The 24,830-nt window shown below is 40.2% G+C and overlaps 3 protein-coding genes across 3 annotated transcripts in view; 2 read left to right on the forward strand and 1 right to left on the reverse strand.

Annotated features, from left to right (window-relative positions):
- notch2 (notch receptor 2) overlaps positions 1 to 6,817 on the forward strand; it is a 39,880-nt gene extending 33,063 nt beyond the window's left edge. The window contains 11 exon segments of the mRNA XM_056772524.1: positions 147 to 323; positions 326 to 657; positions 869 to 1,216; positions 1,317 to 1,459; positions 1,542 to 1,746; positions 2,046 to 2,136; positions 2,284 to 2,437; positions 2,623 to 2,945; positions 3,065 to 3,212; positions 3,311 to 3,408; positions 3,599 to 6,817. Of these exon segments, the coding sequence (XP_056628502.1) occupies positions 147 to 323; positions 326 to 657; positions 869 to 1,216; positions 1,317 to 1,459; positions 1,542 to 1,746; positions 2,046 to 2,136; positions 2,284 to 2,437; positions 2,623 to 2,945; positions 3,065 to 3,212; positions 3,311 to 3,408; positions 3,599 to 5,008 (3,429 nt within the window). The 3' untranslated portion in view covers positions 5,009 to 6,817.
- Positions 6,818 to 7,148: 331 nt separating this feature from the next.
- On the forward strand, positions 7,149 to 13,758 carry slc35a3a (solute carrier family 35 member A3a). Its single transcript, XM_056729610.1, has 8 exons — positions 7,149 to 7,523; positions 7,930 to 8,153; positions 9,580 to 9,734; positions 9,845 to 9,967; positions 10,263 to 10,437; positions 12,129 to 12,247; positions 12,394 to 12,527; positions 12,627 to 13,758. Exons 2-8 carry the CDS (start codon positions 7,964 to 7,966, stop codon positions 12,715 to 12,717), a joined length of 987 nt encoding a protein of 328 aa, XP_056585588.1. The 5' UTR covers positions 7,149 to 7,523; positions 7,930 to 7,963; the 3' UTR covers positions 12,718 to 13,758.
- Positions 13,759 to 13,899: 141 nt separating this feature from the next.
- On the reverse strand, positions 13,900 to 18,452 carry fam78bb (family with sequence similarity 78 member Bb). Its single transcript, XM_056729611.1, has 2 exons — positions 17,412 to 18,452; positions 13,900 to 16,399 (listed from the first exon to the last, which is right to left on the reverse strand). The coding sequence occupies exons 1-2, from the start codon at positions 17,672 to 17,674 to the stop codon at positions 15,877 to 15,879; spliced, it is 786 nt and encodes a 261-aa protein (XP_056585589.1). The 5' UTR covers positions 17,675 to 18,452; the 3' UTR covers positions 13,900 to 15,876.
- Between the last annotated feature and the right edge of the window lie 6,378 nt (positions 18,453 to 24,830).

Below are 24,830 nucleotides of genomic sequence, written 5' to 3' on the forward strand. Positions count from 1 at the left end.
AAAATGTACACCATATTTGTGGAAATTGTATTGACACCAACCCTACAGTCTTAACTCAATGATTCACTTTTCCAGCCACTCTTTAGTTATATATCTTACCTCTTAATTCAGTGTCGGGCATCTAACAGCTGCTTCCTCTCTTGCAGGGTTTCACTGGCTTCAACTGTGGTGATTACCCCTGTGCCAATGTCCGTTGCCTGAACGGTGGACGGTGCATGGAGACGCTGGGGCGCCCTCAATGCCAGTGCAAAAACGGTTTTACCGGGCCGCAATGCGAGATCTTGCAAAGTCTCTGCGTGTGTGGTAACGGAGGCACCTGCATTCGGATCCACGTGATTCCAACAAGTTTAGCTGTCGATGTGTGCCTGGATACAGCGGGCCGGATTGTCAGATTTTATCTAGAACTACCCCTACCTGCCCATACGTGGAGTGTGAACAAAGGGCTGGAGACAAAGTATGTGACCCACAGTGTAAAACGGCAGAGTGCGAGTGGGATGGAGGCGACTGTACATTGCTTTTCGAAAAGCCCTGGAAGAACTGCTCAGCCTCTGTGCCCTGCTGGGATCTTTTCCATAATGGACGCTGTGACCAGGAATGTAACAATGCCGGCTGCCTTTTTGACAACTTTGAATGTTCTTCGGGACGGAGCGCTTGCAAGTATGTGTGTCTGAAGTATTCTGTGAATTGACAGTAGTACTAGTTATTAATAGTGACATTAGTTTTTAAGTTAGATAAAAGAAAAACCTTTCACACATTTTTTGGCAGAATTATTATACATGGAGGGTGCCGGCACAGTTATTCAGATTTCATAGTTGCTGTCTCTCTCTCACATGTTCTGTCTTTCTCTTTACCCTAATTCTCCCCTCAGATATGACAAATACTGTCCAGATCATTACGGCAATGGTCATTGTAATCAGGGCTGTAACACAGAAGCATGTGGCTGGGACGGACTGGATTGCGCTACAGACACTCCTCCCAAACTGGCTGACGGCACGCTGGTGATCGTGGTGTTGCTGCAGCCCAAAGAGTTGCTGGGTGACATTCGGGGTTTCTTGCGCTCTTTGGGGATGCTCCTGCACACTAATTTGCGGCTAAAGATGGACCAGCAGCAGAGACCTATGGTGTACCCGTATTATGGAAAAGAAGAAGGCGAGCAAGACGGTGTCTCCACGATGAAGCAACGTGGTAAACGAGAGCTGGGGAAGGAGGTTCTTGGGTATGTTTGTCACTTGTGGAAATGTCATCATGAACCTTATTTTCCAAAGTTATGTTACGAATAAATCATCATTAACCGAACATGTCTCTGTGTGCTTTAGATCAAAGGTTTTCCTGGAGATTGACAATCGTCAGTGTTCACAGCACTCAATCGAATGCATCTCCAGCGCAGACCAGGCTGCAGCCTTCATAGCTGCCGAGTATCTTAAATCGGAGCTGCCGTACCCCCTGCACTCCGTCAGCAGTTCGTATACTACCATAATGCATTCTTTGGTCTGATATTCAGTCTAATATTCAACTTTGTTAACCACATTGCTCCATCTTAGGTGGTCAACAAGATCCTCATCCCCTGCCCCCTCTGCTGTATTTGGTTGCGGTGGCAGCAGCTATCATCTTGTTGATACTGATATTGGGTGTATTGGTTGCCAAGCGAAAACGCAAGCATGGAAGTTTATGGCTTCCTGACGGCTTTAGTCCAAAGAAGGAGTGCAAACGTAGGGAACCAGTGGGCCAGGATGATTTTGGCATGAAGTAAGTGGGGCAGCTTTCTGTTCTTTTCAGAACCATGTGCATTTATCTCGTAAATAATGTTGCTGTTGGACTGAAATCTCATTTTTCATTTTTTTTTTAAATCAGCTTTTTAGTCACCTTTCATGTTTGTCTGTGGATTTTGCAAATATTTAACCAATATTATTGAAAACATTCAGTGTTTTTTCCATTCCCTTAAACGGCTGTTTTGATGGTTTCAGTCTTTTCAGTCCTAGGCAGTATTTAATGTCTGGTGGCATCTGTAATGATTACATTTTGTCTTCTTCTTCCACTTCTCTAAGGAACATACAGAAGCCACAGGATATTGGGATGATGGATGGCAGCTCTACCCACCACTGGTCAGAGGACGATCATCTAGCTGAGAAACCCAGGGTAAGAGAGGGAACCGTAAGTAATAAAACTTTCACTTGTAATTTTGAAAGGGGGTAAGGACTGTTTTTAAATCATGTAACGTGTAACGTGAAGGCTAAAAAGACTACTAGATTATGTATGATCACACTGAACGCATCCTTTCCGCAGATGGAGGATAAGCCGTTGCTTCCTGTTGGAGTGGATGGAGGGGTGGACAGAAGAGAATGGACCCTGCAGCATCACAAAGCTGCTGACATCCCACTCACTCCGCCTCAGGCGGACATAGATATGGACAGCCTGGACGTCAATGTCAAAGGACCAGGTAATTTAACTTCCCATTTCCTTTATACTTTGAGAAGGTGACTGGAAGTGTATTAATTATTTATTAAAAGTTAATTTTATCAGGAAGTCGATTTCCTGTGAATCAAACCCATGAGCCACCAGTATTCCACAGGAACACATTTCTCTTGAAAGGTTGGCCAAGTCTGTCTTCTCTCTCTGTCTCAGATGGTTTCACTCCCCTCATGCTGGCATCATTGCGGAATGGCAGCAGTTCTGATTGTGGCAGCATGCTGGGTGATGAGGAGGAGGAAAGCGGAGCAGACGAGCCTGGCACAAATGTTATAACCGACCTCATCGGACAGGGCGCTTCGCTCAATTCCCAGACGGACCGCACCGGAGAGACTGCCCTTCATCTCGCTGCACGATATGCTCGCGCTGATGCTGCCAAGAGGCTGCTGGACGCTGGTGCCGATGCCAACGCTCACGATAACATGGGCCGTACCCCTCTGCATGCGGCCGTGGCGGCAGACGCACAGGGAGTCTTCCAGGTTAGGGAATGCTGTACTTCATTCTTAATGGAATTGCTACGGTCATGAAAAACTTGACAATATTACATAAAGGAATCATTTTGACACTTAATTTAATCATCACTGTAAACCTTTTTTAGATTCTTATCCGTAACCGTGCCACGGATCTTGATGCCCGCATGAATGATGGCACCACACCACTCATCCTGGCAGCCAGAGTGGCAGTGGAGGGCATGGTAGAGGAGCTGGTGCACTGCCATGGAGATGTCAACGCTGTGGACGACCATGGTGAGAAACACATGAACACAAATATTTCACAAAACAAAAACATTTTAACGTTTAAACTGCCTTATTTAATCTTATCGGTTGGTCTCTGTATTTCTCAGGTAAGTCGGCTTTGCATTGGGCAGCTGCTGTCAATAATGTTGAAGCCACACTGGTGCTACTGAAGAATGGAGCCAACAGAGACATGCAGGACAACAAGGTTAGAGCTTGGGTGTCTATTTATTGATTTGGGTGTTTTTATTTACTTTTTATTTGTTAGATAATATTATTTGTATAAGTTATATTTTCAAGTTATTATTTGTTTTTATTAATAAATTCATGTTATCATAAAGTTTGGTAATTTGATAAATGTATGCTGTTTGTTCACTTTTGTCTGTACTGTGCTGTAGGAGGAGACCCCCCTGTTCCTTGCGGCCAGAGAAGGGAGCTTTGAAGCAGCTCAAGTCCTGCTAGATCACTATTCAAACCGCGACATCACCGACCACCTCGACCGCCTGCCACGTGATACCGCCCAGGAGAGGATGCATCACGACATTGTGCGTCTCCTGGACCAGTACAACCTGGTGCACAGCCCACACTCCGGGCCAAATCACATCGGTAACGGCGGAGGGCACTCTATGGTCTGCGGGCCGAACGGAACAGGATACATTGGCATGCGTCCTGGACCGCAGGGCAAAAAGAATCGACGGGGTGGAGGCAAAGCAGGCGGCGTTACAGGTGGGACAGCCAAAGATCTGAAGGAAATGAAAGCCAAGAGGCGTAAGAAGCCCGCTGGCGGAGATGGACCGGTTGTGGTGGCGGTGGGCGGACCTGTGGGGAATGCCAACAAAGCAGCCGGGGGTCTCTCTGAAAGCTCAGTCACCATGTCACCTGTGGATTCTCTGGAGTCTCCCCACTCGTATTCCGGAGAGCCTGCCGTCACATCCAACACTGCAAACTCTCCCCCGCTGCTGAGCAGCCCGTCCGTTAGGCCCATGCTGCCCCCTGTCAGTCACATGCTGGGCCAGCAGCAGAGCTGGGGGGGTCTGCCTAAACACCCTTACAACCCCCACATGTTTAGTCTCATGCAGTCCCACCAGATGAGCACGGGCCACACTGGCATGCAGCAGCAACACCACAGCCCTGGCATGCTCACCCCGATGAATGTCACCATGAACCGAGAACAGCTGCCGCCCATTGTCACCTTCCAGTCGATGGCAACGAGCGGTGGGCAGAGCCTCCTCAAGCAGCCGCAACAGGGGCAGATGCAAGCACAAGGGCAGAACCAGAGCCAGGCCCGTGTTCAAGCGGGCCAGCACATGCACTGCAACCAGGGTTTGATGTACCCCATTCCTGACGTAGGAATGCTGCACGGCATCTCACACACCCTTCAACACCCCCATGGTCATAACCACACCCTCCCTCGCGGAAACGGGTTGGCGGAGGGGCAGGCGCGACAAGTGGCGTCCTATCAGCCACGCCAGAGCCCTGTGGATAAATATCCCACCCCACCGTCCCAGCACAGCTATGCCACTGCTGGCTCCGAGGGAACCACCCCGGGTCATCCCGCACACCCTCCCAGTGAACATCCTTACCTCACACCTTCGCCCGAATCGCCTGACCCCTGGTCCTCTTCATCACCACACTCCAATTCAGACTGGTCCGATGTCACCACAAGCCCCACCCCTCTAGGAAACCCTCATTCAATGGCTTCTTCCTGCCACAAACACATTCCCGAACAGGCTCAGCTGCAGCCCCAGTTGCAGCCTGTGCAGCCGGCGCAGTCACAGCAGTCACAGCGCAGCAGCGTGTATGCGTAAGAACACAAACCTCAGTGGTGCACTCTAACCTTTGGAGTTTAATTGCACGGCCATTTTGATTTCTCTGTCTAGGTGTCGAAGGAGTGGCCAACTATCAGTCTTCCATGTATTTTCTCTGCCCTTCATCTTTATGCTTGTTGACTGCGATGTTTGTATTTTAGAAATTTCCACAAGCTCATATTTTTGATCACCCAAAAGATCCTAAAATTGGACCAGATGTTACACAGAACCTGTCTTTTAAGCAGAGAAAAACTATGTTTTTAAAAACTCTGAAATCCACTGTTACACATGGACGATCACGCTGCCAAGTTATCTGTGGTAACGGTCCCAGCGTGGGATTTTTTTCATGGAGCTTTTATGTATTGAAGGAAATTTTCTCATTTAATCTGCAATCTTTTTGCCAGATATGCTAAATTGGTACCAATTTGTCTTTTTATATAAGACATCAGCTGCATGTGTTTTCCTATCGTTCACCTTTTTTGTACTGATGGAATGTTTTTTAAGGAATTGGTGATACTTTTGCCCCGTGACCCGAGGTAGTTCGGATAAGCGGTAGAAAATGGAATGGAATGGAATGGTGGTACTTTTGTTGTTTCGCATTTAGATTGGAAGCAAGAATGTGTGTAGTAAAGGAGGTCGACATTTGTGCCCACATACATCTCATTCATATGTGGTTCAGAGCTAAACTGTGGTGTAAATAGTCTGTAAAATGTTACTTTATGTTTCTCATTGTCTGTGTTACTTTGTATCTTCTGCCTTGCCAATGATTAAAAGAGGTAACATGAGGTGTGTAAATATGGTAGGGTTCAACTTCGATTCTTTATGGTATGCAGTATTTTTTGGCCACAAATATTACAGACGAGTGGAATTCCAGCAAAATGAAAAGTTTAGACAAATATTATCAGTGCCTTTTAAATGTATTTTTAATCATTGTTTACTATGTTTTTGTTATTCTGCTTTGTGTTACATTAATATTCTGAGCAGTTTAACTGGTTCTTTTTGTGTTTCATGTATTCTCTTTGTAAAACAATCAGCCTGTCTGTGCGACCGTTCAAATAATACTTTATACAATTCAAATGTTCTGTTTCACTTTTTGTGATTTCATGATTTGAGCAAAGCTTTATAAGCCTGATTAGTACAATCACACTTTTCTTTGTTATGCACAATAATGCCCCTCTATCTCAAACACCAAATAAACACTCTAAGTAGTATATAGAAAGCCATGCATACATTAGTAAGAGATGATAAAATACTCTTTATAAGGTCTTATGAACTTCCTGTATTTGTTTTAATGATTTCATCAGTGACATTATATGTTCAATATTAAGAGAGTGGACTTTACACTCACTTGTGTAAACAAAGTTAGGAATTTTGGAATCAATTGGCTTCATTATGTGGCTTAAAATACCATTATTCGATGTAAAACAGACTCACATATTGTTCCTCTTGTAGCACTTATGGCCCCTTCAACAGAATCATTTTTGGTGTAATGAAATCAAGGTGAACGAATACGTTCGTCCACCAAAAGATCATCGCAAAGCTTCTGGACCGTTGTGGTTTCACCCAAATGTTATGCAAAGCTATTTTATATATGTGCTGTATATAATTTCGATTGTTTGTTTTATTGTATCTGCTTTTTCTGTTCACCAAATATATCATAAAATATTCTAGAACGAAGTGATTGTTTCATTTTAGTATTTCGTAGATGAAAATCTGATTTAAAGAACAAAAGTCTGTGTATTGGAAACAAACAAATTGATGATCACAAGAGTAATGAAACACAACAATAAAGGAAGAGCTTTAAAATTGTATGTGGCTAAATGAATCTTTTTCTTGCTGCTTACACACATTGATAAAGTTTATTATTATTACCTGAAAGTTTATTCATACCTTCTGTGCAGTTAATGGCAGAACACTGCTCTTTACATTCACCCAAATCCTTATTCATCATTTTGACATAGTTTACACAATTCATGAACATGGTATATAATAATAACAATATAATATAGTTATTTGAACAGTTAACACTGAATAAAAATGCAATGTCAATTTATTCAAATGAAAGAAATAAAAGAACTGTGAGGCAAACCGGTATCGTTCTGTCCGCCGGTCAACAGGTGGCGACAACGAGGCGCAATGAGCAAAGAAACAACAGGACACTAGGAAGTACTGCAAGACTGTTAAAGATAAGGATATTGTACGTTACAGCACACTGGACGGTCAGGTTTTTTTTACTTGATGAATGAAGAAAAACTTGAGATTGACAAAAGCCTTGTATTATGGAAACCTGTTTTTCCTGACGGCTTTTTCAGTCCAGCGCTTTGCTGTCAAAATAAGACACGACTCAACTGTTTATTTAACGTCATACATTCGCGGGAATTTTGTGCCGGTACCTTAGCTGTAAACATGGATCTTTGAGGTTTTTTGGGCGGCCAGAAGTTTATGTTTGTCTTCAACGTATTCTCGAACTGCAACTTCACCTCTTCCGGGATCTCCTCAATAATCTTCAGAGAGGGTGAGTCTACGTAAAACTATAACTCGATTGAGATTCTAGTGTTTTGTTTAAGATAACGTGTTTATATGTAGACATTTTAACGTGTGGAAATAATCACGTATGTACTATTTAACGTTAACGTTACATTTAAGTTACTCGAGAACGCACATACAACGTTAACTATTTAAACGCATTGAAACTCGTATTTTTATTCTTCATTTCAGTTTCTAATCTGTGGCCACTATTTAAGAAAACCTAAGGGTTGATGTTTGGTTTCTTTGTGAAGAAAGCTAAAACGTGTATGTGTGCATAAGCTTAAGTGTACTTTCTGGGCATTGATGTTGACAGAGTCCATCGAGCTGAGACAATATTGTCTTTAAACATCTTTATGCTCTTTGCCCTTTTCTCTTTCATTATGTCATCACAGACCGGTCCTGGTCTCATTGCGAGAGACTGTGAAAATGGCATCCGCCAATCTGAAGTATCTCTCTCTGGGGGTCCTGGTCTTCCAGACCACCTCTCTGGTGCTGACCATGCGTTACTCGCGGACCCTACAGGGCGATGGGCCGCGGTACCTGGCCTCCTCTGCTGTGGTGGTGGCAGAGCTCCTCAAGATCCTCACCTGTGTGGGACTTGTCTTCAAAGAGCACAGTATGTTTACCTTGAACAAAGCTACTCGCCTTTATCAGTCCTCAAACCGGTTTCTGTGCAACATTATGAACCATCAGCAGTTAATATCCCAACACAAAATTCCTTTGTGTGTTGTGTTTTAAGCTTTACTATGTTCTGTTGGTTCCCATCCTCCAGGTAACATCCCATCAACTCATTACATTATAGTTACATTTATGCATTTGGCATATGCTTTTATCCAAAGCGACTTGCATTGCATCATACTATACATTGTATCTGATTATGTGCCATCCCCTGGGATCGAACTCATGATCTTGAGGTTGCTAGCGCCATGGTCTAACCACTGCGCAATAGGAAAGCTGTACCATCACCAATAGAGACACACCGATACCATTACAGTTCCCATTGAAACAATTCCCATTAAGACTATACTATTATATCTGGTAGAATTTCTTTGGTGGTTTCTATGGTTTTTAAGCAGGGTGCTTAAAGGTACAGTACACCCACAAATACAAATTCATATCTCTTTTGATGGCTCTTTCCTCTGTGTAACACAAGTGAAGATATTTTAAGAAATGTCTCTGTAGTTCTGTGTCCATACAATAGAAGTCAATGGGGTCACAATTGTATGGCCACCAACATTTTTTAAAACATCTTTTGTGTTCTGCAGAAGAAAGTACAGGTTTGGAATAGAATGAAGTTGAATAAATTAATTTTCATTTCATGAACTACACCTTCAACGTAATGCAAATTTGCTTTTGCTCTGGTTGCTTAAGATCATTTTGTCTCCTTTTAACAAACCACAGCATGTCAAGATGCTGTCTCTATCACTCACCGTGTTCAGTGGGTGACAGAGAGATTATAGGGAACGAGGTGTGAAGTTCAGCGAGGTATTTCTGTAATTAAACCATGCATTCAGTAAACAGAGAGGAAAATACCTTGTTTTATAGAGCTCCGCTTTTATAACTAAACCACCTAGATGATCTCAGATCATTTTCTTCTTAGTAATTCACTCCATTCAATAGGAAATGACAGAATACTGTAACAAATGGTTGAGTAAAATTGGAAAGATCTAGTGTTGCCAGTCATTTGACTTTTGGGGGTTTTCAGTGTAATCTGGCCAAGAATTTCCTACTTAGCCAGGATGAAAGTTTTTTGATGCTGTTTAACCAAAAGCACACAAGCCAAATCGATAAACGTTATGAAACGCGATCAAACAGTTAAAAGCCAAACGTTTATTTAAAAAAAAACTGAATATTTTTCAAATATTTGCACGTGATAAACTTCGGCAAATCCAATAATTTGTAATTGTATTCAGTTGATGCAGACAACATGCAATTTTTGGTTGATGTGCAGAAAGTCAGCAAGTAGTCTGTGTGTGGTTCATTACAATGGCTTTGAATCTGATTATTTATTTCTGGATAATACGTATGTTTGTGTTGGGCAGGTTTCAGCGGCCGAGCACTGAGCAGCGTACTAAGACAGGAGATTCTCCACAAGCCTATAGAAACATTAAAGCTGGCGATTCCTTCAGGCATCTACACACTGCAGAATAACCTGCTTTATGCAGCACTGTCTAACCTTGATGCTGCTACGTACCAGGTGAGTCGCCATTCATCTGTCCATCATCCTAAATCATCATCCAAGTCTTTTTATCTTTACTGATTCACCTTAACAATCCAACCCTCTTTTTCTCCCTAATGAACTTTTAGGTGACATATCAGTTGAAGATCCTCACCACAGCCCTTTTCTCAGTGACCATGCTGGGTCGCCGACTGGGGGTGTACCAGTGGCTGTCTCTGCTAATTCTTATGGCTGGGGTTGCATTTGTACAGGTAAAGCTGAATGAGAATCCACTGAAGCTGGGGTCTCCAAACGTATTCCTGGAGGCACGATGTCCTACAGAGTTTAGCTTCAACCTACCTCAACCTGCCTGCAAGTTTCTGATGTGCCTAGTAAGATCTCTATTAGCTGCTACAGGGGTGTTTGATTAGGGTTGGAGCTAAACTCTGCAGGACATCGACAGGACCGAACCTGGGGACCCCCACACTAAAGCAATAAGTCTTCCACTACATAAAAATTGCAGTTGTTAAAATGATTGGCTGACCTTGTGGTGTCTTGTTGTGACAGTGGCCTACTGACTCGCCATCGGATCCTCAGAAAGAGCAGCTGACTGCGGGGTCACAGTTCGTTGGACTGGTGGCCGTACTGGTGGCCTGTTGCTCCAGTGGCTTTGCTGGAGTTTATTTTGAAAAGATCCTCAAGGAAACCAAACAAAGTGTCTGGGTTCGGAACATCCAGCTGGGTCAGTATGTTTGTGAAGTAAATTTTCGTCCTTCATTTTTCTGAATTTAAAGTCCCAGTGAAATAAAAAATGACTGCCTATTTTTTCAAGAAATATTGCAGCGTTTTTTGTAAATAGTTTATCAATGTGGGTCTTTTTTATTTTTATTTGTGCATAATATTTAGTTAAAATCTGAAAATGTACTTTTTCTGTAATGACCATCCATTTTAAATGACTTCTGTTAGACGGCTTGGGCGGAGCATCTGTTGACACTTCCCCTTCAGCTGTTAGACTGCTGCCAGTTCCATTTCTACATGCAACAGCTGTTTTTATACATCCAATAAATTGCAGAGAAAGACGAAAGCCACCCCACTATTTTTCTCATTAAAAATTACATTTCACTTGGAAACGTTACAAAATACTGAAGTAAAAACGATCGCAACTTCAAGTTCAATGGGACTTTTAAGTTTATTGTATTGGATTCTGAAATTGCCTTAGTTTTTACCATCCATGTAGATAACTTTGGTAATTTTTGTTATTTACTGACTTTGACTTTCCTACTTAACCATTATTATACAAAAAGGCGTTTACAGATTCTCCATAAAATGTTCATTTGATTTTTTTTATATAAAGCACAGGTTGAATGCAATGAAGACATAGTCAAATCAGAACTACCTTGTGTTTTTCACATTCCCAAGCCCTCACCCACCATTTTGCCCCCTCTGAGCACGACTGAAACTAAAGTGAAAAATTGAGCTGGTTGAGAGTTTTCCCTTATTTTGAAAATGTCAATTATCCGATTGAGTCAGAGCTTTTTAACACTTCAAATCGCAAAGGTTTTAAAAACTAACCTGTCAACAAAACAACACCATCACATCTTTATAGGATAAATGCAAAATATTTTTTGGACATTTCATTTCATTGGTTTCATTCAGTCAAACCAATATCCACCCACAGGTAAATCATTTAAGCATCCTTGCCCGCAATATTCGCAGATTACATTTTAATGCTGGAGTCATTTTTTCCAGTGTGTTCTCTTGCCATGTGGCGTCTCAGTGTCAAGTTTATTTTTAACTTGGAAAGTGTGAATTGAGCGTCTGTAGCGATTCACCTCCTAATGTGAACTTCTGTTCATCTTTGTGAACTGAGCCAAAATAAGCCACCCTGTTGCTCTGTAAACCAGTATAAACATACATATATGATGCATTGCCATCAGAATGACTTAACTAGTTTATGTGACAGCTATTACATCAGATGAACACTGAAAGATATTTGAAAAAATACTTGTGACCAAACAGATCATTAACTACAATAGAAGGAAAAATAATAATGGTAGTCAATGGTGCCTTAGAACGGTTTGCTTTCCTACATTCTTCAAAATATCTTCTTTTGTGTTCAATAGAACAAAGACATTTATAAAGCAATTCTTCCTACTAAGGTAGTCAAAGTTTGCCAAGAACTGTTTGGTTACAAGCATTCTTCCAAATATCTTTCTCTGTGTTCATCAGAAATCTATTGTAATTTGGAACAATTTGAGGCTGAGTAAGTGAAGACAGAATTTTTATTTTTGGGTGAACTGTTTCTGTAAGGGCTTGACTGTGACAACGCAATTTTTGTACTTTTCACACATTTGGCTTTATGTATTGGAGATCTTTGGTATTTGCATTGTATATATACTATAACTACATGCCCTCTATGTCTCCTTTGTGCAGGCATGTTTGGGCTGGTGTTTGGGTTGTTCGGGATGTTTGCCTATGATGGTGCCAGAGTCCAAGAACATGGCATGTTCCAGGGCTACAATATGGTCACCTGGATTGTTGTCGCGCTGCAGGTGACTCTAAATGCTTTTCAGACTCACAAACCAGTTTTAGCTCTTAACATGCTTCCTGTAAGAATAACAGGAAGCTGTTCCAAGTTATTCTGCCTGCAACTTATTAAAATGCAACATTATGAATCAAATGTATTTTATCTCCTTAGGCTCTTGGAGGGCTGGTGATAGCTGCTGTTATCAAATATGCTGACAACATACTGAAAGGCTTTGCTACATCACTCTCCATCATTCTTTCCACATTCATTTCATATTTCTTGCTCGAGGACTTTGAACCAACCAGGTAACACAAACTGGGCAATGTTTTGTTCCTGTGCCGAATTTAGAGATGAAATTGTCGGAGTTGATCTGTATTAAACTAAAAATGTTTTTCCCTGTGCAGTGTGTTTTTCATGGGCGCGGCATTGGTGATAGCGGCAACGTTTCTCTATGGTTACGAGGGCAAGCCGGTGGCCAACCCAAGCAGAGCGTGAAGAGAAAGTGGACGAGAGATGAGGTGAAAGTGGAGCAGAACAAAAGGATAAAATGAGTGGAAGGACGCAGAAGAGGAGGCGTTGAGAGGAGAAAAACAGATTGATACAAGGTTGGATTAACAGGCTGGGCCGCTGCTGTGCAGTGCTGATCTGAGACAATCTGAGAGCCCGATAACACTGTTGAGTTTAACGTGAGAAGTATTCATATACGCTAATAACGTCAGTATGTTGAACAAAACGGTTTCGTAATGTGCCAATTTCTGTCAATGTTTTTGAGGAATTAAGACTATCGGACAATCATGACTTTCCGGGAACTGAAGCGCACGACTTTGCCAGTTTACGTTCGTGATCAGTGGTTTTATATTCATTCATCCATAAGGGGTGATGGCTGCTTTTGGATTGCTGCAGTGGCCTGCAGTAATTTGCCACAAATTAAACTTGAATCTCGCCAAAACTTGTGAATTTCAGGTTTCTGATGGGGTGATTGCTTTTCACTGTATTTTTCATTTATCAAATCAAACCGCTTCAGTCCTGAAAAAGATTTTAATGTTATTTTTATTAACTGGGTTAGGTTTGTGCAGGGAGAGAGGTGAAGGATGGTGTGATGATGGGCATTTTGTGAATATGATGTAAACATTTCATATATTTGTGATTAATAATGATGATGAAAATGATGCTAGGAAGTCAGTTTGTGGACCTTCTCCACTGCCGTGATTACACTTTATTGAACAAATTACCTCTGTCACCAGGCAATAAATGATACTTGATGTAATCCGTTATATATGCAAGGATTTGCTTTTTAGGCTATTTTGCACTATGTATGACTCTGTATTAGTTGCTGGTGATGAGTAATATTAAATCCAGGAGTTGTGTAAAAAATTCTTTTTTTTTCTCAAACAATACACACATTTTCACCAGGGCAGCACAAAACTTTAAAGAAAAAGTTTGCCATTTTCCAGATGTGAATACTGTTAAAACAATGCATGCAAGCACAGCTTGAAAAAGTGATTAAAAAGGCAAAAGGATTGTTCTGTACCTACATCAAGTTGGTCTGGCATTTATTCGGTCAGTTCGTACATTCCAGTCCTTTAGTATATGCTGTTATGCGGTTTTTGTCAGCACGTCCCGTATGGCATTATAATTTCAGCTTGTACAAATGCAGTGACTTTAATGCTCAAAGTCAGCTGACAGTTTTATATTTTGTATAATCAAGAAGTCACTTCAGCTTAGTTTGTGTCGGTGTTGGTTACTGGAGAGGCAGAAGAGGAGAGGTCCTTTGAAGAAAAACAGGTGAGTGTTTTTTGTGCTTTTGAATGTGAATAAAGGCCTTTGTGTATGATATCAGGAGGAAGGTCTGGACGGTTTTCTCCTGGGAGTTAAAAATAGTGGAAATCTTACTTTTTGCCTTCGTTCCCACATGTGCAGGACTGGGATTTTGTAGCTCCAGACATTTCCACCAAAGCTTCATGTTTTGGAGTTATGCATAGACCTTCAGGCCTCAGGAGTCTTTAGGCTTCCAGGTTGCAAACACTGCAGCGGTATGCAAATCCAGGTTGTTATTGGTGGACCTAATATATGTTTTTTTCCCTGCTATTATAAATAACAAACTGATACAGTGGTAGGAGCTTCGGTCTCCTTATGCAAAGGTGGGACTTTTTAATCGTCGACTTTGAGTTAAACTGGAATCACAGTTTCAGGGTAATTAAAAAATTTGCACATTCTTAATTTTGTACTATTTCCATTTTTTGATAGCGTGTATCTTTAATTAGCATGTGTAGCTTGCCGCTTTCTGAGACCGCTCCTGTGTAGTCCAAATGTTCCTTTTGTAGGGAACAGGAGCCTTTTGTTTCACACGAGAATGTTTTTCTGGCGTTAGCAGTTAAAACCTCACTGAGTCAAAGCTCAAATCAGTTAAAGATACTGAATTATTGAAGCTGAATAACGGTACAGACCCCCCTGCACTTCACATTTCAGAGGTCTCACTACACTTTTAAAAATAAAGGTGCTAAACAATGCCATAGAAGAACCATTATTGCTTGTTTGGTTCCATAAATAACCTTTAACAATCACAAATATATTTACCGAATAGTTATGTCGTGCATAAAGGTTCTTTATAAATATGTACTAAATAAATGATTTATTTAGCAATATAAGAAGGAACCAAAAATGGTTGTTTTATGGGATCTCTGGTAAGAACCTTTTTCAGCACCGTTATTTTTAAGACTGCAATTGAACAAATCCTACCTACATAAACATTAATCTGGAGAAAATTTAATATTACAATTTACTTTTAAAATACTTAAATGTGAAACATATATGTGATTCAGTGAAACACATTTTCCGATAATTGTTTTTTAAAGTTTAAAGTTTCTTTGGCATATTTTATAGTTAGTCCTGAGATCGAAATCGATTGGACAGATCAGTTGTATTAACACATTGACTTAAAGGGATACTTCACTCAAAAATGAAAATTCTGTCATCATTTACTTGCCCTCAGATCCAAACCTGTATACGTTTCTTTGTATTGATGAACACACGGGAAGATATTTAGAAGAATGTCAGGTCGCATGCCCCATTGACTCTCATAGTATTTATTTCCCATACTGTCTGATATTGTTCCAAATATCTGGTTTGGATCTGATGGCAAGTAAATGATGACAGAATTATCATTTTTGGGTGAAGTATGATTTAAGTGTATTTGACTGCAATGGAAACATTTGGTTACATTGTATTAAAATGTGTTTTGCAGTATATTAATAAAACCTTAAAAAATGGCAGGGTGGTAAGCAATTTACTATCCTGATTGTATTGGGTTGAATGAATCAAAAAAATCTTTAAACATGCTGTTTAATCCAGATCTTTGTAGATGTTGCAAGAGTTTTTGGGGGCTTTAGAAATTGAATGAGAAACTCTGCTCTATAATATCCTAATATCAACAGCCTTTAGGCATATAAGACTGGTTTTTCTCTTTAGTTCTTTAAAGAGTCCAAAGAGGTTTTAAGGCATATGGACATATCAGAGTTTAGTGTCTCAAAGACAATTTAGAAAACAAGTATCTATTTAAAGGCATCAGTGTGGATTAAGGCAAATTTACTTGTGAATTGTCATTGATTTACAGATGTCTACTGCTCCTGGTTTAGCTTGTTTTCTCATCACCTGCTACTTAGATGGGATGACTACCAACGGTGGGCCTCGCTTGGGTCTCCACATCAACACTTGGGCATCATTGGCGTTTGGGTTGCCCAGAGCGTTAGTTGGGATGGGCTCCATGTGGGTCAACACCTTGGGTTGGTCCTGATGCAGCCGTCCAATGAGTCTCGCTCGGGAGCCCAGCGGCTTGGTGGGGTCAACTGCGATGTCCACCTTCATCCTCCACTTAACTGTTTGGAGAAGGATCTTCTCCTGTGTGGCCATGTTTAGAGCCACCAGCCAAGTGGTGAAGCTCTGATCCCGTTTGATCCGTGTTAACAAAGGCACGTTGCTCTCGCTCACAGGTACGGCCCACGTTACACTAGGATAGAAGTTGTCATTCATGCTAACTATGAAGCGCGAAGGCTTGGATGTGGGTCCGGAGAGGGTCACCGTTTCCGTAGTGTTTCCGTACCATGGGTAGCTTACGCCGTCCGAGTCGCTGATGGCTTTCACGAGTCCCTCTCTTAACTCGGGCAACTCCCAGCTTGACCTGCAAAGATGAAAGTTCAGAGGTTAACAAATTAATGCGTTGGTTTTGCTGCACATGTAACTGAAGGAGTAGTGGTAATGACATTCATTAGCAAGGTCCCAGCTGGCAGTGTAAAATGACTCAGTGTGAGAGGACATTAATGTATATGGGTGTTGTTAGGTATAACCCAGCTCTGGCATTTCGTTACGGTACCATCTGTCTCACAGACAGCTCAACGCGAGCAGTCGCGCAGTCAGTGATACACACCCCCACACACATGTCCGCACCTCCACACAGACAGGCCCCCCGGCAGCATTAGAAGGGCCCACATCACACGTCACAGGGATTGTGGGTGTGTGTGAGAATGCTCTGTCTTCCTTTGCCGATAAGGCATTAAGCGTGTTCCCCTCCAATGCTGTCTGTGTTTAGTGCAACCACGTTCGTGTTTCAGAGCATCTGTTCAGTTTTTATCTACTAGCGCTGGTCTGATCCACTGACAATCTGTGAAACTCATTTGTGGGAGTCTGAATGAAAGAGCAGTGAATGGTGAAGGTGCAAACACTCAACCCCTCAGGCAGTGAGCTGATGTATGCGAAGACACACTGAATATAAATTACTGTTGCATTGCACTGAACTTATCCTTTGTTGATTCAGACACGATTCCTACAGACACACAGTCAGTTTACCTTAAGGAAAATAAAAATCTGTCTTGATTTATTCATCCTTATGTGGTTGAAAACTTATGAGTAGTTCTTCTGCGTAGCACAAAATAAGATAGTTTGAGAAATGTCTCTGGTTTTGTGTCCACACAAAGGAAGTCAATGGGGTTCAAGGTTGTTTGGTTACCAACGTTTTTCAAAGTATCTCCTTTTGTATTCTGCAGATAAACGTAAGTCATACAGGAATTGCCATGAGGGTGAGTTCATGATGCAATCATTTTCGTTTTTGGGTCCTTAAATTTGTCAACCTGCTTATCGGTGGAAAATGTATTGTACATAGGATGATTGTAGTAAAGCAAAGAAGACAAACTTACATGCCAAGGTCTCCGTAAGTGTTGTAGAACTCCATTTGAGTGCACGCTTGAATCCAACCCACCACCCAAGTTTCATTACGAGGGATTGGGGGCATCACTACCCGGGCGGAGGCCTTGAAGTATGGCGTTTTGTAGCGGAGCACTATGGGTGAGTTTTCCTCGATTACTGTCGGGCAATGGTCAATTGTAGCTGAAAGGTCATAAACGACAATGTTCTCACGCTTAATGCGTGGCTTACAGGCGATACTCTGAAGGCAGCCCATGACTGTATAGGGTCAGAATTGGGGTAACCAGCAAGTAGGGGTGTGCTTTTATTGTCCTGTATCTGATCCAGAGTTCAGGCGCTCAATACAGATATTTCTCACAATAAATACATTTAAGTGGAAAAAAAAGATTTATAACAAATCAAATCACTGTCATGCTACTCTAAACCAACGGCTATAGATCTCCACAGGTTGCAAGACCTTTTCTTGATCTTTGGCATTCCCAAGGTTGTGATTGTCACCCGCTAAGGGTTGTTTTGGGCCCCACTTTAATTGTATATCTTCTCTGTTAAATCCACATGTCCTTTTGCAGCTCTGTGCCCTTTTATCCGTTTCTTTCTGGTCCGAGTTTTCATCTCACAACCGGAGGCAGAGCAGAAACAGTCAGGTGTGGCAGACCTCTCTCCTCGACGAGAGATGCTCGCGATCCTCCGTTTTTTCCTCGATTTTTGTCCTTTCCGTACAAGAAACACTCTCAAAGTATCGCATGATTTACGGCAGAGGAGGAACCCCGAAAAGTGTCGTACGCCTGTGGAATGTTGCTTTCGATCACATCACATCTGACGTTGCGTTACGTTATAGCGTAAACCTTCCGTAAGCATAAATAATCCGCATGGACAAGAAAAGCATCCGAATGAAATTGAATAGACCGCTGAACTTTGAATAAAACAGCTTCATCTGTCCACTTTCATCCTGAACGTTTGAATAAACAGTGCGCGTCTCCGTTATTGGCATGCGCGCCGCGGTCGCTGTTCAGTTGCTGTGGTGCTGAATGAACGCTCAGAGGCGCGTGGGAGTGCGTTATAGATCTGCTCACGTAGATGCACTCCGTTGATCTTGTCAGATTGTCAAATCTGGGAAAAATAATGCAGTCTTGCAATAAGAAAATTGTTAAATGCAATAAAAGTCGGGCTCATATTACGGGAGTTTGGACCTTTTGACTTAAGTTGATGTTTGCTGTTAAATATTTATTAATATATGTCAAAATTTTCTCCACTTTAAAAATATAACTTAAAGTTTCTATTATACCGTGGTTCCATAAAGAACTTTTAACATTCAGAAAATCTATCTTTTACACAAAAGGGTTCTTTGTAATGGAAGAGGGTTTTAAAGACTGGGTGATTCCTTGGGGATGTTAAGTATCCTAGCTACACTTTGTTAGGAATACAAATGTCGTGATAACGTGGTTCGGTAGAGTAGGCCTATGGATTGATATGTTATAATTTTTAAACAGCTTTTTTCATTTGATGGCACGTGATCGTTCTTCCGATGTCTCTTTTGGATCAAATTTGTAAAGCAAAATGAACTCTTACTTTTAAAAATCTCATTAAATGGGCAGTATTGCTGCTCACTTTATTATATGGATAAATGTTTAGTTGCGGGACTGAAAGTATCCATTAGCCTACCTGTAGGGAACTGTTCATATTTACCCTCATTCTCTCTTACATTTTCGCGCAGGGGAGATTATACAGCAGCGAAACATGTTCCGCTTCCTAATTGATAGCTTTCCGTGTAACCATGACAACCGGCAGGGATGGACTATCGTCATTGAGGCGAACTCGTGTCAGATTCATCCGTTTCACTGTCAGAGAGCATCACCGTGCAGTCGTATGATAATGATGATTATCTAAATTCACCCGAAATAAAGTGTAGACTTGACTGGTTAAATGTGTGCAGGTGTGAGTGACATCACAGGAAATTGAAGTGTCATTGTTGGGTGCATTTCATACTTTAAACTAAAGGAAAACTAATGTGCAGAGAAACATTATCTCCCATTGCAATGATGAAGAGTGAGTGTTGTGGAGACACCACGCCAAATGTTATTTGTAATGAAATGGAAGCTTTCAATAAAAAATAAATATACTTTAAAAATAATATACTTTAGACAAACATGTATCATTTATTGTAAAATTTGCTTATTTTTTTTTACTATTTTTAACTAACTCGAGAGTGATTTTCTTTGCTGGAATGTTACCGTTTCTGAAGGCATTTTCTGCATTTAATAAATTGTCCAGCAGGGGGCCATGTTGCTTTTGGACATGTTAAAATAGTATATCTGATTGCTTTTCGTGTGTTTTGTCTACTTGTCAACATTGTCTTGTTGCTTATTTTAATGACAAACGTTTCTTATAAAAATATATTCTATATTGCTAAATATAGGCTGTATAAAAGTACAATGTGCACTATCACTTTGATAACATATAGTTATATTTGACAAATGCTTTTTAAGGTTTTTGTGTTTCCAGACTCTTTGGGACAAGATCTCACCTATCTTTGCCTGGCTGAGGGTCAGAATGATAAAGATAAAAAGAGAGTAAGCCATAAGAAGAAAGAGAGGAAGCAGGATTTCAAATTCAGTCATCCGACTCTGGCTTCTGGAGGTATGGATTAGAGTTTACGTCAAAAAAGAGAATGAGAGTAACAGAAGTGGGTTATGTCTGTAGAGTAGCCTGTCTGTCTAAGACAGCCCAATACTAATGGACTAATGGACAGGTTAAAATGGTCTGTAATCCTTATATGGGTGGGTAAATAATCCAGGACTTCTCTCACCTATACAGCACAGGTTTAGACCACTTTACCGCCTATTCAATCCCTGTAATGTGACTCTGTGATGGGACTTTTTAAATACATGAATGGGAATCCTCCTTTTGTAAACAAGTGCTATACACTTAAATCCATGCAGTGTAGATGGAGCTGGGACCAGGCAGAGGTGAAAAATAGTGAATAGTTGAATAGTGTAATTCCTATAACATCTAAGCACTCAATGGCATGTGTTAGGTGTAGATGGTGTAGATGGTTTCAGGAAAAGTATGTGTGTGGGTTACTGGATGAATAGTGGGTGGAGCATAGAAGGTGAGGAACTCATCAGAAACCTGTTTGCATCTGACCTTTCTGCTTTAATGAAATGTCATGAAGATAAAAGCTGAGTTGTGTGGACCAGTTTATGAGTGTGAACAGAATGTAGGGAGATGTGTATGTTATGTTGTCGTGCCATTCTCGTGCTATCTCTCACTGTCCATTCTCTCTTTTTTTTCTCCTGATGTAATGAAGGGTTGAGATACTGAGGCTCCATCTCTCATCACTATTCAATGCTAGTACTCATGCCAGACTTTCGGGCTGGTGAAGTGTTTGCATGTTTTTTTGAAAGCTTGTAATAAAATTCAAGTTTTTAATAGTTCAACAGAACCCAAATCGAAAACGTACTTATTGGATTTTTTTCGGGGAATAAACTGGTAAAGTCAAGGAGAAGTGTCTGTTGAAAGATAAATCTGGAATGAGAATAAGGCTCTTGTCTCTTTGTGGTTTCCTCTGGTTCGCCTCTCATGGCCCTGTGGCCTCTCCTGCATCACTTGCTAAATTTTTTCCACTGAATTAGATTGGTGCACAGCAAAATCGCCAGTGTTAAAAAAGGTCAAATTAACTCACTTTGTGAATGTGAATTATATATACACTGTGTGTGTTAATGTTACCTTTTTTAACACTGGCGATTTTACTGTGTGGGTACCCCTAGAAAATGGAGTATGTTTGCTTAATTTGCTGTATACCATGGCTATCTGTAACTATCTGTTTTTTTTTCATTCTCTCTCATAAAATTAAATTATAAACCCATTATTTTAGTGACATTATTTGTTTTTGGATTATTTTACAATAAAAAAGAATCATACATTCTTCTGGAGTTTTATGTGCCTAATTTCAATTTTCCGCAGTGCTTCAAAATCCTTCACACGCCCGCTTTCTCAAACCCCCCTTTCTCTTATAGACAGATAGTCGGTCTGCAGTCTGGGCCACCTAACACACAAAGAATCTCTGGCCTGCTCAGGACACTTCCCACTCAGGGCAGTAGTCTTCTCAACATCAACAAACCTAAACCTCCAACAAAAGAGAGTAAACTATCTTACATTTTGCTGGTTCATTTTTTACGTTTTCCCGTTTTTCCGGTGGGTTGTAAATGTGCAATGAACATACAGGAATTATATATAGACAGTTTATGTCTATTTGTCCATTAGTCACACTGGTTCTTCCCATCAGCTATGATGTGGTCATCCTGAGGCTTACTCTGTCCAAATAGATATTCTATGTAACACCCAGTGGATTAACAAAATGAGGGACCACTGATGGATCCCTGCTATATGTAAATAGCTTGTTGACAGAAATTCCTGTTTGACAGGTTCTGGCATTTATGTGGTTAACTTTTACAGAGTTAGTTAAGAGTAATATCTTTGTCTAGGCTGTCATTTCATTTAAGTGAAATATGTGCAACTGCATTGATGAGATCCCACCATGACAAAATCTAAAGCATAAAAGCACAGACCGGAAGTTACATATGAATTTCTCAAATGCCATTGATAATATTATTCACTGGAAAAAAAATGGTTGACTTAAAATCTTTAATTAGTATAACACATGGATTGTTCTAATGGGTTTGTTGCATCGTGACCAGTGTTGGGTGTTACTAATTACTATGTAATTAATTACTGTAATTTAATTACTTTTCCCTTGAAAAAGTAAAGTAAGGGATTACTCTTATTTTTTCTGTATTTAATTACAGTTACTTGTGATGTAGTTGGGCTAAATACTGTGTAATATATTCAATAGTGGAAATGACATCAAAATTATGATTTATCTTTAAAATGTGTGATTTAATGTATAATTCTCACATTTGTATAATTTGCTCAGTTAATAAGAATAAGTTAATAAGAATAATGTATGTAGTTGTTTATTATTTATTTGAATGAATTTAACGAGCCGTTTTATGTCTAGCCTTGAATCAATTCTAATCAAGGTTGATGTAGTATATAGAAAGTATTAATAAGTAATCAAATATCTTTTGGAAGGAGTAATTTGTACAGTAATCGAATTACACTATTGAATATGTAATAAGTAACTAGTATTTAATTATTTTTTTGAGTAACTTACCCAACACTGATCGCGATGCATACAGTGTGGACAAAATTTACAATTATATCGTGTTCTTATGCATTTTATTGTGTTATTATATGTCACGCTGCGATAAAAGGTATCTTTTCAATGTTAATCAGAGGTTTTGTCCTAAAAGTTCGTGACCGCAACGACTGTTTGTATTTTTGCGACGTCGCAAATTGATAACACACTTTTAGATTCTGAAATTATAGCATCCCGTGAGGCATCACTGTAGTCATCAGAACAGGGCCTATCTTTCTATGAGCACTCTTCGGCTGCAGCGCGACAGTGTGCGTGGACAGAGAAAAACTGTTCTGATTGGTTGTGTTTTGTGATTGATTTTGCGTCATGCCCCTTTTTCACGTTCTGTATGATAAGACAAATTGCTTATCTCAGGAATTTCATTGCATCGCGTTTGGTTAGGATGGGGTGTTAGTCAACACAATATATTTGCATCAAATTAATTGAATCAACTAATACTTTTAAGATGAAATTACCTAGAAATTATAAGGCGACCAGGTAACTTTTTGTATTAAGTTGCACCAACAAAAAGCAACAAATCATTTTTAACAGTGTTGGCTTATTTTTACTATTGCTGAAAAGCAAAAAGAATGGCTTAATTAAAAAAGGAGTGAAAAATGGTTTAAGTCAGGATGCAGCTACATTTGTGCCAGTGAAAGTGAATTCTCTTCCTGCATGAGCGCAGGCCCTAAGGGTCAGAATCAATAAGAGCTGTCATTAGGAGTTTAGTGATAAAATCAAGCAAAGCATGTAGAGTTTGACCAAAACGTGTAGATTAGAGGTAAACTTGTAATGGTGACCTGTCTTTGTGCTAATAGAAGATTATAACCATAAGTGCATGTTACTTATATCCACATATCCTTGAAATGCAGTCGTACAAGAGGGAATTAAGTAGAAATATGTAATTGAAAAAATGTGTTGATTTTTACTTTAAGAATGTATATCAGTGACCTATCTAATGCATGCTTTTTAGAGCGTGCTATAAAGTATCTATATGGTTTGTGTCTGTGTGCATGTTTCTGTGAGAACCGTGTTGAAATGCTTTAGCGAAGCAGCGTAGCGTGCAGTACAGGAGTGATGTGGGCTGAGCCGACATGACCGAACTCCAGCCCTCCACTAATCCTGCTGTTTTCAGGAGCCCTGGCCCGTACTTGATGAGCTTGGGTAAGAAAAGGGGCAGCGCTTTCTCTCGTTCCCTTTGCACTCTTTCGTTCCCTCTCATTCTTTCATTCTCTCTCTCTTTTTCTCATGCACCCCCCTCTCGAACCCATAACCCTGCCTGGAGCCAGTGTGCTAATGAATGATTTCCAAGTGTTTACTCAGCAATTCTCTCTCTCTCTCTCTTTCTCTCTCTCTCTCTCTCTCTCTCTCCCTCTCCCACTCCCTCTCGCACTAACTCCTCTTCCTTCAGATCTCTCTCTTTGCCCGCTCTGACTTGATAGAATTACAGATCTCAGGCTTAATACCAAAAATATGTCTTCTAACATCGAAAAGGTTATTATATAGAGTTGGGGTAAAATATGAGATGAGTTGTGTGACTGTACTTAGAGTAAATAGTGTTAAACTAGTGTATACTGTGGTATGTATTTGAACATAAAAATATTAATATTGTTGCACTAAAAGAATATTAAACCAAATGGAATACATTTTAAAGTGATAGTTAACAAAAAATGGAAATTCTGCCACACCCATACAACTTTATTTTTGATTGTAAAATAAATTGTGAAGTTTGCTGTCATTTTTTTTTATGTGCAATTACAATGAATAGGAAATAAATCACAGTGAAGAGGTGGGAAAGTGATGACAAAATTAGATTTCGTTCCTTTAAAGAATGGTAGCACACTTTGCAAGCAAAAGGATGTTATTCATTTGGCCTCTTTGTTTAAAATTGTATCATCCAATGCAATGAATTTTTTTCGTTTTTAAATGAAGCTTACACACTACCATTCAACAGAACAGAAACACTTACTTCTTAATTTTTGCCACATTTTAATGATGAACTCATCAAAACTATGGAATAACACAGCTGTGCAGCTATAAACATCAATTACATTTTTTGTCTAATGAAAGGATGTTGGTGCAAATAAAAGGGATAGTCCATCGATAAAATGACAATTCTATCATAAATTATTCTTCCATAAGTTGTTTCAAACCTGTATACATTTCTTTTTTTGGTTGCACACAAAGAAAGATATTTTGAAAAATGTAAGCAACT

This window comes from Triplophysa dalaica, chromosome 18, assembly GCF_015846415.1.
Source record: "Triplophysa dalaica isolate WHDGS20190420 chromosome 18, ASM1584641v1, whole genome shotgun sequence".
Classification (NCBI taxonomy): Eukaryota; Metazoa; Chordata; class Actinopteri; order Cypriniformes; family Nemacheilidae; genus Triplophysa; species Triplophysa dalaica.